The 16784-nt window shown below is 46.1% G+C and overlaps 1 protein-coding gene across 1 annotated transcript in view; it reads left to right on the plus strand.

The window, feature by feature from the left end:
- The window catches only part of EFHB (EF-hand domain family member B), a 400940-nt gene that overhangs the window by 22035 nt on the left and 362121 nt on the right, over positions 1–16784 (plus strand). Inside the window, exon 2 of the mRNA XM_069648882.1 lies at positions 14074–14133. Within this exon, the coding sequence (XP_069504983.1) occupies positions 14074–14133 (60 nt within the window). The remainder of the gene's footprint in view (positions 1–14073; positions 14134–16784) is intronic.

Consider the following 16784-nt stretch of genomic DNA (forward strand, 5'->3'; position numbering starts at 1 on the left):
CACCCTATCACAAGATGCAGGAACAGAATGTGAGAAGGAGTAGGCTCGAAAGGGGGGGTGGGATAAGGGGAGCAGTGAACACAATTAAGCGATGCATATTTGAAATGTTACCGTATGCACTGCAAGTTTGGTTTTTTATTGTTTGTGTGAATAAACTAATAAAAACGTTTTTAAAAAAAGGAGATCTTGTTTTCTAACCCTGGTCTCCCCATCGCTGATACCTATTCCAGCGCCTCTGCCAGACAAAACCTAACTGACATCCTCTTTTTTTGTTCCATCACAAGATCTCTGGACCCCTCATATGATCTCTGTTCTCTGTCCTGTCTCCTCCTCTTCCATTAATGGTGGCACCCGCTGGGAAGTACGAATGGATCTCTTTGACTCCTCTAGAGTCTTTATTAACATTTATCTAAATGGTACTGTCATGGTGAAAGGCCCTCAGGCTAACCTCCTCCTCTTTGATAGGCAGTTCCCTCGCCTCTTCAACTTCCTCTCATCTCCAGCTGTCCCCTACTCTCTTCCCCTGGCTACCTTGCCCTCCTCCGCCTCCTCTTTTGCTCCATCTCAAGCTCCTTCCACACCTCTGCAGGGCATACCTACGAACTGTACCCCTCCCCGGAAGGTCTTTAAGTCTGGCAAACCTCTCCATCTCGCCACACTAAATTCTCGCTCAGCCGCTAAACACTCATCTAACATCTGTCACCTCCTAGAAGAACTCGACCTTGATGTCCTCGGTCTCACTGAGACATGGTTCACAGCCAGCTCTATCACGTGGTTTGACACTCTCCTCCCTGACGGCTACAAGATCCTCTCAGCTCCTAGATCCAATCGGCCTGGAGGGGGTGTAGCCCTTATCTTCCCTGAGTGGATCCATGCCTCTCTCATTCCCACTTAAGCTTAATCATTGTTTGAATGCCTAGTCTGCAGGCTCTGTCTCTCTCCTAGCCACTCTCTTACTGTTGCTACTCTCTACCGGCCCCCTGGTCAAATCACCTCTTTTCTCTCTGAGTGGGCTGACCTCTCCTCTTCCCTCTTGGCCTCAACCACTCAACTTCTCCTCCTTGGTGACCTCAACATTCACCTTGATTCTAGCTGTCCCTCATCTTCACTCTTTCGCAACCTCTGCGATTCACTCTCCCTCTCCATCCTTCCCTCCGGTCCGACTCACTTGGCTGGCCACACACTTGATGTCGTGATCTCATCCGGTCTCTGCCTCTCTACCCCCCTTACCACTCCTCTCTCCTGGAGTGATCACTGCCTCCTCTCCTCTCATCTCTCCATCTCCTCCCCCCAAGCCAAGTCCACTCCTAGATTGCCACCCACCTTCTCAGATATCTGGCCCATGAAGCGTGTGTCAGTTGAGGCCTTCGCTGCAACCTTCTCCACCCCAGCTGACTCACACCCTGACACAGCCCTCTCTCTTCTCTACTCCTCTATTTCTGCTACTCTTGATACTCTTGCCCCCGTCATGAGGATCCGTCGAAGTCCAAAGCCAAGTATAATTCTTGGTATGACTGTGACCTAGCTACACTTAAATGGAAGTGTAGGACGGCGGAGAGGAAATGGAAGGTTTCTTGCTCATCCTCTGACAAACTGGCCTGCCGCCTGCTCCAAAGGCAATACCGACGTGCTGTCCACACTAAGAAGAGAGCCCACATACAAGCCTGCGTCTCTGCGGCATCTAACAACCCAGCCGAACTTTTCAAAATCTGCAAGGAGCTGGCCAACCCAGCTGCAGTCTCCACTCCTCCTCCCTCCTCCCAGGATCTTTGCAATGCCCTTGCCTCTCACTTTATCTTTAAAACCCAGGACATCCTGTCCACCCTCTCCTCTGCTCCCTCTCCTTCTCGTCCTGCTGACCCTCCCTCAGCTACCCCTCATCCCCCTTTCTCCTCCTTTCCTCTTTTCTCCCCTGATGAGACATCTAGACAAGTCCGATCTATGAAAACCTCATCAAAACAGGTCCATCCCTGTTCCTCTAAAACCATTAAGGACCACATTGACACCCTCGCGCCGGCCCTGGCTGATTTCCGCAACCTCTCCTTTGCCTCTGGCTCTTTCCCCACCCCTCTTAAACACTCTATTGTGCATCCTCTCCTCAAGAAATCCACTGCTGATCCGTCATGTCCAGCAAACTACCGCCCAATTTCCATTACTCCCTTTTTGGCCAAGCTCCTGGAAAAGCTGGCCATCTCTCAGCTTAATTTCCATTCCGACTCTGTTGGCTCCCTCCATGACCACCAATCTGGCTTCAGAGCTGCCAGATGTATCGAAACTGCTCTCCTGAACATCTGTGAAAACCTGCTCACCAACCTCGATTCTAACATTCCCTCTGTCCTCATCCTACTTGATCTCTCCTCTGCGTTCGACACAGTCAACCATACCACCCTGCTCGGTCGTCTTTGTGACAACCTTGGTATCACTGATCAGGCTCTGGCCTGGCTGACCTCTTTTCTCTCTGATCGACCCTCTCAGGTACACATTGGGTCCTTCCTATCTTCTATCTCCCTCTCCACATGTGGTGTCCCCAAGGGGTCTATACTCTCTCCCTGACTTTTCAACCAATACCTGGCAACTCTCGCTTACTGCATCACAATGTTCTGCTCAACTTTCCAGTGCTATGCTGACTACACCCAACTCATTTTCAGGCTTCCTTCAGCCTCCTCCTCTCCTTCTCTCAACTTCGATTGTCTAATGGCCATTCAAAATTGCTGTTCCGCCAATGATCTATGTCTAAATACCAACAAGACTGAGATCCTCCTTATTGGTACACCATCTCCATCCTTTCCTCTCACTCTCTAGCCAGCCTCCCTTGGCCCTCCTCCCATTCCCACCTGCGCGGCTAAGAACCTTGGGGTTATCTTTTACTCTACACTTTCCTTCTCCGCACACATCTCTGATGTCTCCAAAAATCTAACTTTTTACTTCACCTCCTTAGAGGTACTCTGCCTTTCCTCTCCTTCCCTCAAAAGCTTGCTGTCTCCCAAGCTCTGGTTCTTTCCAGACTGGATTACTGTAACAGCCTCTTTCTAAATCTACCTTCCTCCACTCTCCGCCCTCTACAACTAATCCAGAACAGGAATGCGAGACTTGCCCTTGGCCTCAAGCCCTGGGATCGTATCTCTCCAGCCTTGAAATGCCTTCATTGGTTCCCAGTGGCTGCGAGGATTAAATTTAAAACCCCCTGCATTGTCCACAAGGCTTTCTGGGGCCTGGTTCCAAAATACCTTCAACTATCCCTCGGTAAATACCTCCCCTCTCGAGCCCTTCGCTCCTCTACTTCTAACTCCGTCAGAGTTAGTCGTTTTGCAAAGAAATGAGCTGGGGGTAGATCTGTCTTCGGCTGGTGCCTCCCTTTGGAACAGCCTCCCGGCCACCTTGAAACTTGAGGAAAAACATCTTCGGTTCCGGATACTTCTCAAGACCTTCCTCTTTGCCTCTGCCTTTGCCCCCCTCACCCTTGTTGATCTGTTTCTTCTCATGGCATTGTGCACCTGGCCACCCTCTGTTCTTTCGGGCCCAGGTACCTGCCCACCCTGCCACCCTCCGCACTGCCTCCAGGCCACCATCTGCACTAGGGTTCTGTATTGTACTCATACAGTCCCCCTCCCACGTTTCTTCTGCACTTATCAGATATACCTTTCTGACTAACTTTCACCTGCCACTTTCTGGCTGTACTACCATGGTGTAAAGCCCTTATTTATTATTTATTCTATTTAATATTTATTGATATTTTCTCTCCTCTGCTTCGCACTTTCCACCCCCCCCTTTTCCTTGCACTTTACCCCCATTTTCCTTTCCCATACACTTGCGCTTTCTTAAATGTCACTGGGCCTAGTAAAATCGCTGTATTTCTGTTTTTTTTTCATTTCATAGCCATGTGTGAGTCCCAGTACTGAAATAATTGTGATCACTTCAAGGGAGGAAGAGGTTCATTAGTAAAGCTGTGTGTGGGTCCAGTACTGTATTGACAGGGTTACTGCAAGGGAGGAAGAGGTGCATCAATAGAGCTGTGTTTGACTCCAGTATTGTAATAACGGGGGTTACTGTAAAGGAGGACGAAGGATCATTAGTAGAGCTCTGTGTGGGTCCTAGTACTGGAATAGCCGGGAGCATTTCAGCTCTGGGCTGAGGTGCGTGCACTGGCGGAGCAGTGTATGGGTTCCTGTGCTTTGGCTGGGGTGTGTGGGATGCTGCTGCTCAGAATTCAGGTCCTTGGCAGAGATGTGTGTGGGTCCTAGTACTGGAATAGCAGGGATCACTACAAGGGAGACAGAGGTGCATTAGGAGAGCTGTGTGTGGGTCACAGTACTGAAATACCAGGGATCACTTGAAGGGAGGAAGAGGTGCATTAGCAGAGCTGTGTGTGGGTCCCAGTACTGAAATAACCGGGATCACTTCAAGGGAGGAAGAGGTACATCAGTAGAGGTGTGTGTGGGTCCAGTACTGTAATAACGGGGTTACTGTAAGGGAGGAAAAAGGGTCATTAGTAGAGCTCTGTGCGGGTCCTAGTACTGGAATAGCAGGGAACATTTCAGCTCTGGGCTGAGGTGCATGCACTGGCGGAGCAGTGTATGGGTTCCTGTCCTGTGTTAGGTGGGTGTGGGATGCTGCTGCTCAGAATTCAGGTCCTTGGCAGAGATGTGTGTGGATCCTAGTACTGGAATATCAGGGATCAATGCAAGGGAGAAAGAGGTGCATTAGTAGAGCTGTGTGTGCATCCCAGTACTGAAATAACCAGGATCACTTCAAAGGAGGAAGAGGTACATTAGTAGAGCTGTGTGTGAGTCCAGTACTGTAATAACAGGGGTTACTGTAAGGGAGGACGAAGGGTTATTTGTAGAGCTCTGTGCGGGTCCTAGTACTGGAATAACAGGGAGCATTTCAGCTCTGGGATGAGGTGCATGCACTGGTGGAGCAGTGTATGGGTTCCTCTGCTGTGGTATGTGGGTGTGGGATGCTGTTGCTCAGAATTCAGGTCCTTAGCAGAGATGTGTGTGGGTCCAGCACTGTAATAACGAGTGTTACTGCAAGGGAGGACAAAAGGTCATTAGTAGAGCTCTCTGTGGGTCCTAGTACTGGAAAAGAAGGGATCACTGCAAGAGGTGCATTAGTAGAACTGAGTGTGGGTCCCAGTATTGGAATAGTAGGGAGCATTTCAGCTGCGGGCAGACCTTTGTGTGGATTCCTTGTACTGGAACAGTTAGGAGCACTGCAGCCCAGGACGGGTGTGTGCACCGGCCAACCAGTGTATGGGTTCCTGTGCTTGAACAGGTGTGCGTCTGTGACATGCTGCAGCTCAGGATTCAGGTTGTTAGCAGTGTGTGGGCCCCCGTACTGGAATAGCAGGGATGACTGCAAAGCAGGATGAGGTAGGAAACAGGCTTGATACCACTTAGAAAAGGAAAGTGTAGTGTCCTGCACAAGTTCCCCAATAGTGCAAGCATGTGGGGACTTGCTTTAAGCACCCAGGGCCGATGCACAAGTTCCCCAATAGTGCAATCATGTGGGGGTCTTGCTTTAAGGGCGGTGCATATTCCGTCACCTTCAACTATGACGCTGTGAGTTTCTAACTTCGAATCTTGAGATGGTGAGATTCTGTCACGTTAAACTGTGATGCTCTGAGTATTAACGCTAAATGTGGCCACAGTGGGATTTTACATCTGCCATTTTTCAGCTGTGACTTTAACTCTGAATCTTGCCTCCGTTAGAGCGTCACATTTCTAGCTCCAAGTTTTGCTATTGTGATGCCATAACTTGGAATCTTGATGCTGTGAGTTTTAACTTTGAAAATAGTACTTGGAAGTTTGGAAGCTCTACCATTTCTGAACTCTGCCATCTTGCTACCCAGCCACATTGAACTCTAACACTCTGAATCCGAGTGTACCACTCTATCCCTACCACATTGAACTCTGCCATTAGGAAGCAGGTGCCCCACCATCGTAAGCATTTTTCAAACTGAGAAACCACCAGCACCGTATGTCTGCCCCTGGTATAGTCTTCCCCCAAGATGGTCTCCCCCTTGGATAGTTCTGCCCCTCGGAAAGTTCTACGCCTGAGATACCTGTGCCCCTTGAGTTACTTGAGACACTCCCCCTCTCAAGATATTTCTGCCCCTGAGATAGTTTTGTGTCCCTGGGATAGGGTGTCTGCCCCTGGACTAGGCTGTCTGTTCATGTGAAAGGGCTACACACACTGGGGATAGTTGTACCCTGGGATAAGTCTGCCACTAGGAGAGTTTTACCCCTGGTAGAGGAACTCTGTATAAGAGAAAAAAAGCCACCACATACAATCTGTGGGGGAGAGGGGTGAAGACTTGTAGATAACTAGACAACCACCAGGAGAGAATAGAACAAGCAACCTAACCCTAAAAACAGACCCAGAACCAAACAGGAAACCTACCTTTCAACCAACAAGCCTGCACCAAATAAATTCCTTGTACCGGAAAAGAATGATACACAAGAAATAACCAAAATAGACCAAACTAGACGAAAGAAAACCAGCCATCTGAAACTACCACACCAGCGCACTAACTAACACCAACATACAGCACACCTAATTGTCCACTGGAAGAGAGCCCATTCGCTGAAACAAGACCAAAATCACTATCTTCCACGCTACCTATAAATATACCACCCAATCGTACAAAAAACCATTGACAAGTACGTTAAACATACAAGGTGGAATGCGGAAAACTGCACGTATAGCGATTCAAATATGCAGAAGCACAACTGAACAAACTGAACAAACTGAACTCAACGCAACGTTCATTACAACAAACTGGCGAGACATAAAGAATCACCAACAAGTGCTGACAAACTGTCTCGAAGAACACATCAATCCAAAATGCAACCTTCTAGATCTGCTCAATGGAGAAACAGAAGCAACAAAACTGGATATGGAATCAAAAGGAAAAACAAATAGACACCAACTGAAATCACCAACGCCACTCTCAAATGGCAAACAAAAACCAGAAAGCAAAAGGATACACTGCAACCTAGTCAAAGCCGGATCATGTCAAAACCCACCACAGAGATATACAAACTCCTAAGTGAGTGATCGCACTCAAATCCCTACCCAACAACTTCAAACTGAAACCAGCCATCTGAGAAGGAAAAAGAGGAAGTCTTGCTGTTGCTTACAGAGATCACTCACACTGACAACAGTACCACCAATGGACAATCCAAACTGTGAATCTCTCCCTCTAAACCTAGCCTTAGATCACCAAACAAACCTGTCATTCCTGCTCATCTACAGACCACCAACATGTTAAACTTCCTCCATGGACACACTTGTGGACGCCATCATCAATATCGCCATAAAATATGACAACCTGATCAAACTAGGAGACTTCAACATCTGGCTTGATGAAGAAAACATCAACTCACCTAAAACAGTAACAAATCAGCTAGCAATGATGCATCTACAGCAACTGGTGAAGGGAACAACACATGCAGCAGGGCACACCCTAGATGCAATCGTTTGCAAAAGAAACCTGGTCAAAACAGCACCACCAATGCATATTCTCTGGAGCGACCACCGGCTAATACCCTTCCTAATCCACCCACCAACGTGACTACTAACTAATATCACAAAAACCACTCCAATTCTAAATAAATTGGAAATCAAACATTGCAGACCAGATTATACAATAAATCTACAAAACCATCAACCACCATCTTGGACTCGCTGAATATCGAAAAAAGAACTGAGACAATCCAATCATGGATTTAAAAAACCACTAGATGACTTTGCACCAGAAAAGTCTTTTACCCCCTTGCTAAAGAAAACAATGGTGATATGTTTCACACCCACCTCGGAGTCCAGAAGAAAACAAAGAGGAAACTGGAACAAGAATGGAGGAAAAATATGATCAGCAAACAAATCTCTTGTTACCGGAGACAGATATGACTATACAAAGCCAAAAAACATAAAACAAAAATAAAATGATACAATGAACGCATCACTAACTCAAGCAATACCCAGAAAGAGATGTTCCACCTCACAAATGAGAGAAGAAACCAGACAGCCTGCGATAACACGTCCACTCCCTCTAGAAATCTGTGCGATGACCTTGCGAGCCACTTCAAAAACAAAATCAAAAATATCCGGCGAGCCATCAAGAGAATGCCCAAAAATACCAACAACACCCAAAATCAGCCGACACCAGAACCAACCGCTAGACTGACAGATTTCACACCAATCTCAACAAGCAAAATACAACAGCCTTGTGAACAAAAGCAACAAAGCTGGCTCACCTGCAAATATATACAAGACTTTCCTCACCCAAAAAACACAGATTGAATACTTCTGCAACCTCTTTAAACATTCACTAGCACTGGAAATTCGCCACTAGGCTTCAAATCAGCATTCAACAAACTACTCCTTAAAGACCCAGCAGAAAACACAGAAGACCTTACCAACTACTGATCAATTTCAAACATCCCGTACCTGGCAAAACTCCTAGAAAGCAACGTCTGCAAACAAATCCTGGAACATTTTGAAAATATTCGCATTCTAGAGCTTCAGGCCCATGAGAGGAACGTAAACAGCACTACTATCTATATGTGACGATCTAAAAACCAACGAAGATCTCTATGTTACCTCAGCACTAATACTACTAGATCTGTCAGCAGCCCCTGATACAGTCGACCATGAAACACTCATCAAAAGACTCGAGGAAATGGACATCGGCAACACAGTGTTACTGTGGTTAAACTCATCCTTCCTGAATGAAAGAATCAAAACATGTCTAACCCCCTTCAAGTCAGTACCACGCACAACAGCCTGCGGAGACCCACAAGGCTCATCGCTCTCACCACTGCTCTTCAACATATACATGACCCCTCTCATCAACCTCACCAAAAGACATGCAATATATGAAATAACCAGCTACGCAGACGACACACACATCATCTACAAAATCAACACTGGTAGAGAAAAAGAGACAACAATTTTGAACTGCTTCACAGAAATAAATAAGTGGATGAGCACCAGCAGCCTCAAACTCAACCCTGACAAAACAGAAATCATGATCACACCCAACAACCCGTCGAACCAACACCACATCCAATGGCCTCTCCACATACTTTTTTAATAAAAAGCATTTCACCAAGAAGAAAACCTAACAAATGAGTAGCAAGCTGCAGATTAAAGAAACTGACATGTTGATAGATTAATTTACAGATGACAGTGAGTACTCGACCGGTGGAAGCAAACTTCATGCTAAGCACTGCATAAAATATAAGGAACTGGATGTCGTCCATGTACTGATGGTTAGAGTCACTGCACCTTCCCGATATCCCAGCAGATCAATACAATTTGAGTAAAATTAGTGATAACATAGAATTGACCAATTCTTCTCCAATCTTTTCATCTTTCTCAGTTGGCACTTACTTCTCTCTGCTATCAACTTCGATTCTTGACACTCTTGACTCTTCATCCTTTTTCCTCTTTCTCCCTTTCACGTAAGCCATACCAAAGCCTGGCTTACTCCAGCTCTTCGTTCCTTGCGTCGCTCCCTGCATCGTACTGAACGCTGCTGGTGAAAATCTCTATCTCAGTCTGATCTCCTCAATCTTTCTTCCCTCCATCCTGACTATGACATAGCCCTTCTTCTGGCCAAACATGTTTACACAAATCTAGATTCCTTTTCTGCCTATCCTTGCCGCTTATTTCAGACCATCAATCATATTCTTTCTCCCTCTACCCCTTCTCCCTCGCTCTCTTCATCCCCTTTCGCACCTAACCTTGCGTCTTACTTTTCATCTAGTCACTCTTCTCTGCTCATCTATTGCCTCCTCTTCTTCGTCCCCCCCCTTCTTTTTGGCCCATCACCGGTCCCCATCCCTCCTCTTCTTTGTCCTCCTTTCATTCTCTCACTGACATCTCCTACTTTCTTTCCAAAGACCAACCTATGGCTTCTCACTCTGATCCTTTTCCTTCCTCTCTTATCACAAAGGTCTACCCCTGCATCTCTCCATAGCTGGCACTGATTTTTAACCTCTCCCTTCGCTCTTCTACCTTTTACTTCTTCATTCAAACACACTTCTATCCTTCCTATCCTCAAGAAACCTTCTCTGTACCCTTCTCACCCTTCTAACTATCGCAATCTCCCTCTTACCTTTGCTTTGTAAACTCCTCGAAGGTATTGTCTATTCTCAATTCGCACCAGGGGAAGGGCACTCAGCCTATTAGGTGGCTGGAAGAGCGGGCGACAATACAGTGTGTACCACCCTCTCTTTCCAGCTACTCGAGGACCTTCCCTGGGTGGCTCCATCTTGTTTGTGGGTAGGCAACAGGGAGCCTCTCCCTGTTGCCTCCACATGTCCCCACTTCCCCCATTGCCATTAGTACCCTTCCACTTACCTGCTGGACCGGAGATTTGTGCTTCGGTCCCGGCACTTCTCCTGCCTGCGGCCGCTGCCAATGAAAGGAAAAAGGGATGGCGGTGGCCATGCTTTTTGTTTTCTTGTGAGATAGGGTTTACCCAATATCGTGGAGCCCATCTCCAGAGTGAAAAGAAAACACGATTGACCCCCGCCCCAGGCAAACCCTGGGGTGTGAATAGCAATCCTTCTGGTAATGACTGCAGCCCTCGGGCTATTAGGCCATTACCCGCCATGCACGCCTCCAAGCTGGGGTGTGATTGCTACAGTGTCTTCTCATGTTAACTCTTCTTCCTATCTATCAATCTGGCTTTCACCCTCTACACTCTACCGAAGTGGCTCTTCTCTCTGTCTGTCACTCTCTTCTATTTGTTCGCTACTCTAGGCAATCATCTCTTCTGATCTTACTCGATCTGTCTGCTGCTTTCAACACTGTGGATCACTCTCTTCAATCTTTCTCGTCTAGGTTTTGGTGGCTTGCACTCTTATCTTACTAATCGCACTTACTCAGTTTCCTTGGCTGTTATTAATTCTTCTATTCTTCCTCTTCAGTATGGGGTACCTCAGGGTTCAGTCTTGAGTCCCCTGCTTTTATCTCTTTACAAGATTACTCATGCCTCTTCTTCTTTTGGTCCCTCCCATTATCTGTACACTGATGATACACAGCTTTTTCTCCCCTTCTCCTCTTTCTTTTTTTCTATACACTCAACTGTTAACTCCTGCTTTATTGCAAATCCGTCTTGGATGTTGGCCCACTTTCTTCATCTAAATCCCTCCAAGACTGAAGTTATTTTCTTTCCTGCCACTACTGTGCCTCCTCCTCTGCCTCCCCTCTTTAATCCCCTTTTCCCTTTCCTCTCTCCCCATTTCGCACTCTGCCCGGAATCTTGGAGTTATTCTCGAGTTGTCTCTTTCTTTCTCTCCCCGTATTTCTGCTCTCTCCTGCTCCTATCAGTTCAAGCTTTTTAATATCCATAATGCTAGACTGTCTCTTTCCTTTGCTGCTACCAAAATTCTTGTTTCTTTTTATTTTTCCCCGACTATTCCACTGTTTTCTTCTTCTAGAGCTTCCTGTTGTCCATCTCTCTCCTCGTCGTTCCATCTATAACTCGGCTGTATGCCTCCTTTTCTCTTTATCCTCTCACAATTCTATTGCCCTAGGTCTTGCCTCTCTTCAATGGCTCCCCTTTGAGTCACGTCTGCTATTTAACTTTCTCTGTCTGTTTCGTAATACCTTCACAACTTTGTCCCTCTCTACTTTCCTTTCTTATTTCTTTTTACGTACCATCACGTCCATTTCATTCTCAAACTCCCTTCTTCTTACTGTTCCCCACCCTCCTTGCGCTAATTCCTGTTTCCCCTCTTTCTCCCTCTTGGACCTGCAACGCTCTTTCCCTTCCTTTCCTGTCTTCCGATCACACCTTAAAATCCACCTGCTCACTGGATAACTTGTGTTTTTCAATTTGTTTTACATTATCTGTACTGTTTTACTTTTGTACAGCACTTTGATGTATATCGATGTATATATAAAAATTAAATCGAAATCCTGCTTACGGAAAACATAAAAAAATGGGTGATACAATACTTACTCAAAATCTCAGCAAAAGCTGTAGATTAACCATTATTATAGCAAAACAAAAGAGGTGAAGCCTGGTGGTTTGCAATTAATCATAACGACTAGTATAGCTCAGATCAGACCTCCAGACCAGCATTACAGAAAGGATAAAGACCATATGCAAATCATGCTTGGTCCCACTCCAAAAGGGGAAGTCCACCCCAAACTGCTTTGTCACATCCCTTCTGCAAAAGACCACAAGCATCCCCAGACCTGTTTATCCCCCACTTGGGTTCATCAGTGCGGTGTAGCTTGGGTCTCTACGCCCAGCAGAATGTGACCCACACAAAACAAGAGACGATGGCTGTAAGGTTTAGAATTCATCTTAACCTATTTCGCTGCTCTGGGCAACCCTCTGGACCATTGCTCTTCAGACTGCCAAGCCATTACAGAAGACCACATCCAAATCAATATTGGTTCCATCCCAAAAAGGGAAGAGCAGCCCAAACCACTTGGTCATATCCCTTCTGCATGAGATCACAAACAACCCCAGACAAGTTTCACCCTCATATAAGCTCATTAGTGAGTTTTATTTATTGGTTCTGTAATCCCCACAGGGTCAGGACTCATGTCTTGGCATACCTGTCCCACTATGGCAAAACAATAGAGGTGATGGCTGGAAGGTTTAGACTTGATGTCAACCTCTGCCCTTATTTTCATATGGTCTTTCCCCTTTCTGCAATTTCTTGGCAGGCTGAAGAACAACGGTCTGGTGGGTTGGTCAGATTAATTCTAAACCTTGACCTCTTTTGTTTTGCTTAACAAATGTTACCCAGGCAGTAAGAGGGCAAGTCCCGCTACACTGTTCCGCTGTCACTTGTCAATTTCCTTTTAGGTTAGACCCACTCTCCTATGTGAGTTGCACATTAAAACTCACCTAACTGCATTACAATCTGAAACTTTGTGATCTGTTCCTCTGACCTCGCAGCATTGTCACATTGTGTTCACTGGGAGTTATTATTATTATTATTGATGTCATTGAGCACAGACATTACTTCAGGAAGCACCACAGTACTTTACAAGTCATAGGGGGAAGTACATAGTGAGGAAAGCAGAGGTACAATGGAGCAGGGAGCTAACAACGGGAGAGAGAGAGAGGGCGGGCAATTTGACAGCAAAGGATTTCCAAGCAGCCTGGGGAGGAAACAGGCTGGAGCAGATCTACCCAATGTCAGATTGGGAGAGGAGTAGAGGGTGTGTGGACCTAGGTGTTAGTGAGGATCAATTCTATGAAGAGGAGGGTCTTGAGCTCTTCCTGAAATGTAAAAGCAAGGGGGCAAGTCAGGTGTTGACGAGGAAGTTGTTAGTCTTGGGGCTTAGACCGAGAAAGCCTGCTTAGCTAATCAAAGATGATTAGCTAATCCGAGAAAGGTTCTGATGAAGTGTTTCATCGGGGGTATGGCTTTTGGGTCCCAGTGTTGTGTTGGCGAGCACCACAATGTCTAAGTAATTGTTTGGACGCACTTTTCTTAAAATAAACTCCTCACTACAACTTACAAACTTTATACTATAACCTTAAACTTTGCTTTTTCCGTTTTGCCCTGATGGAAGCAGATATGAAATTAACCCTCAGTTTTGCTTTGGTCCCACCACACTAAATATCAGGATATGTTTTACCTATCAGCTAATATGATCAATTGAAGAATCAGGTGTTGGTAGTTTTAATCATGACATCAGAACTAATACACGAACCTAACCACTTGAAGTCCAGGAAATCGCTAAACACCCTTGATCTTTTGGATGATTTTACCCCCAGGCTTTAGCTAGTTCTCCAACAGGGCATACCCCATATACCCACTAGACACTGGCCGCTTACCTTTATAGATAACGTGAGTATTGTATGCCTCGGGGGCTGTAATGCACTGTAGGTGTTTTATTAAATGTTGATTCTTACCAAACATGCACGCTGGGGTCCCACTGTTTCCACTTCCTTCTTTCTCCCTCAAAGGGCTCTGCCCTTCCACCCCAGTTTCCACCACCTTGTGTTAAAAGACACCAAATAAATAAGTAAAACCCAACCCCCTAAATATCTGTTTCTGGTTTAATCTGTTTCTTGTGTTTTATTTCCAGGCTGGAAAGTTGATGCCAATTGGCGAACGGATTGCATGTTGTCCGGTGAAACCTCCTAGGGTAAGTGGCATGAATGCAGCAGGTGATAATATTGTAGATCGAAATTAATGATGCATCGCTTCTTTCCTCTGAAAACATTCATAATTGTTAATATAGGTTATTTGTTTGTGGGTGTGTATTTATTGTCATGAAAGTGAGGGGGAATGTCGACCAGGCCAAGACTGAATTACGGTTCCAACTCATTTCTTTTCTTTTAGTGTTATAGCACAGGGTGGCCACAAAAACAGCCTGTAACTGTAGTCATAAACACAATTACCCGAATGAGTCCTCCTGTACCCTTGGGCCAGTCCCAAGTCGACCTGCGGGGCAGCACATGTTCAGTTTAGAGAGTTTATGCACCTTTAGTTCCCCTTTTTGCTCAGGTCTGTCCCTGTGGGCTCCAATCTGGACTGAAAGGGTTTCCTGCATTCTTACGTTCTGGTCTTCTGAGTCTCTTCTCCTTGCTTCTCAGTTCTGGGTTTAAGAGGTTACTGCACCCTTATTCTTTATTCTTCTAGGGGTCTCCTTCACTCTTCAACTCCTCTACTGAAGCAGCAGGGTTTTTGCCACCCTTGGATATGTAACATAGAATGGCTTTAAGAGGACCTTCACCATCTCCCAGACTTAGGCAACAGACTCCCATCCTTTCCACCAGCTCTCTATTCCAACTCTGTCCCTTTGTCTACTCAGCATCCACAACACTATACACAGGCTTATTCTTCTTCCCATCAATGGCTTGATCATTTCAAATCAGAATCTCATTCCTACCGCCATACCTTGGTCCAGACATTTCTTCCAGATCTTACTAGCTAAGCCCTTGCTAGCAGCTTTCCTTCCTCTTGACATTTACCTCCAATGTCTACGTGGGGGTTCTAACCAACCTCCTGACAAAGCCAACCAACCTTCCTATGCCTCAAACAATCTCCTGATGTCTCCAAAAAATCCTTGGATATCTCCAAACAACCCCCTGATCTCTTACACCCATCCCCTTCTCAGGTAAACCAACATATTCCTCCTGATGAGTTCCTCCACCCTCCTGTATCTCGCCTAACATAAACCAACCTTCTATTTCTGATAACTTAATCCAACATCCTCCTTCTCAGACCGATCTCCTCCTGCTGTTATCTTCCCTCCCCCTCTCCTCTCTGACTTCCTCCTCTTTCCAGTTTCCCTCTAAGCTCCATCTTTGCTCTTTAGCTCACTCCAAACTCTGTCTGCTAGCTCTTACTCCAAACACCCACATTGCCTGGCTGGGACTCTCAACTTATAAAGTCCTCTGACCCCTCCCCTGATATTGGACATCCTTTGAAGGTCTGTACATGTGGATGCAAATGAATAAGGCGCTATGATTGGCTGTGCTTAATTATTTCGCATATGTTTATTTTGGGACCTCCAGGCTGCACAAAGCCTTTAAAAGGCTAGTCTGCCCTCCTGGGCTTTCCTCCCCTCCCCTGTGCAGGCCTAGGATCCTTAGGACATTCTCTGGTTGTAAAATCGGTACAGAGTGGGTTCTCTTGCTCCGTGGCTTTTTAACATGGTGACATTAATTGGTAAAGTGTATTCACTATGCAAGTACTGTAGGAAATCCGTTTTGTCTCTGCGGGCTCTTTGTGCGAGTGCTTTCATGCAATATGGTGTCCCTCTGGTGTCCATGCAGGCTCACTGGGCAAGAGCTGCAAGAAAATGTGGTGTGCCCCTGATGTCTCTGCTGGCTTGCAGTGCGAGCGTCAAAAGAAAATAGGAGTCCCAATAAGTGAAGTGAAGTGAGTCCCAACAAAGTAAATGTGATGTACCTCGTTATTGAAGAAGGTGGATAGCATACTCCAATCTTTTTGTGGAATAAAAAGGTTTCCGAGATTGAAACTGTGAAAATTGCAACTACAGTCTGACAGAGGAGGATTAAACATTCCAAACTGTGAGCGTTACCATTGTTAAGACGGATTTCTGAACTCTGTCCCGGAGGGGCAGAGGTTCAGAAGGCCAGCCTAGTTTCTTGGAACAGGGTAACCTCTGGACAAGCCAGACCAATCAGGGTAGTGATCGCAGCGGTCAAGACTAGGTCTCAAGAGGGGTGAGGGTGACTGAAAGCCCGCAATGAGCACACAAAGCAAGGACACTTACAAATTACTCCAAGCAGGTGTTATATTAAAAATATATACACATTTATTACAAGGCCTTTGTAACATTGACCATAGCGAGAAATCACAATAAAACTCAAGTAAACCAACACATACCAAACCAATACAATATATATACAAATACAAACAAGTCTCACGAGTTAGATGCATGAAATGTGTAGACCACCTAGATGGGGAGGAAAACAGGCAGTGCGAATAATAATTAGACCCAGTCCGCCTTCAGAGGCACCTAACTAAAAGGAAGTCCAAGCCCTACGAAGAGTGGAGCCTTGTGCTCAAAAGTACCTGCACACGCTGGTGCCAACGGGCAAAAAGGGGAGTCTCTTCGAGGGAATCAGGCAGTTTAGTTCGGTGAACAAATGAAGATGAACAGAGCTCCGCGACTCAAGCGCAGCCTCCACTGTGGGCAGAAGCAGAGCGCGAGTACGGAAAGGCGTGCTGTTAGACACAGCGGGGAAAAGCTATGGGCTCCTGCAGGAGGGCGACCAGTTCCTAGCGATGCTACTCACCGGTCCCCGATGCAAGCAGACCCAG

The sequence above is a fragment of the Ambystoma mexicanum genome, chromosome 2q, assembly GCF_040938575.1.
Source record: "Ambystoma mexicanum isolate Mex_15411 chromosome 2q, UKY_AmexF1_1, whole genome shotgun sequence".
NCBI lineage: Eukaryota > Metazoa > Chordata > Amphibia > Caudata > Ambystomatidae > Ambystoma > Ambystoma mexicanum.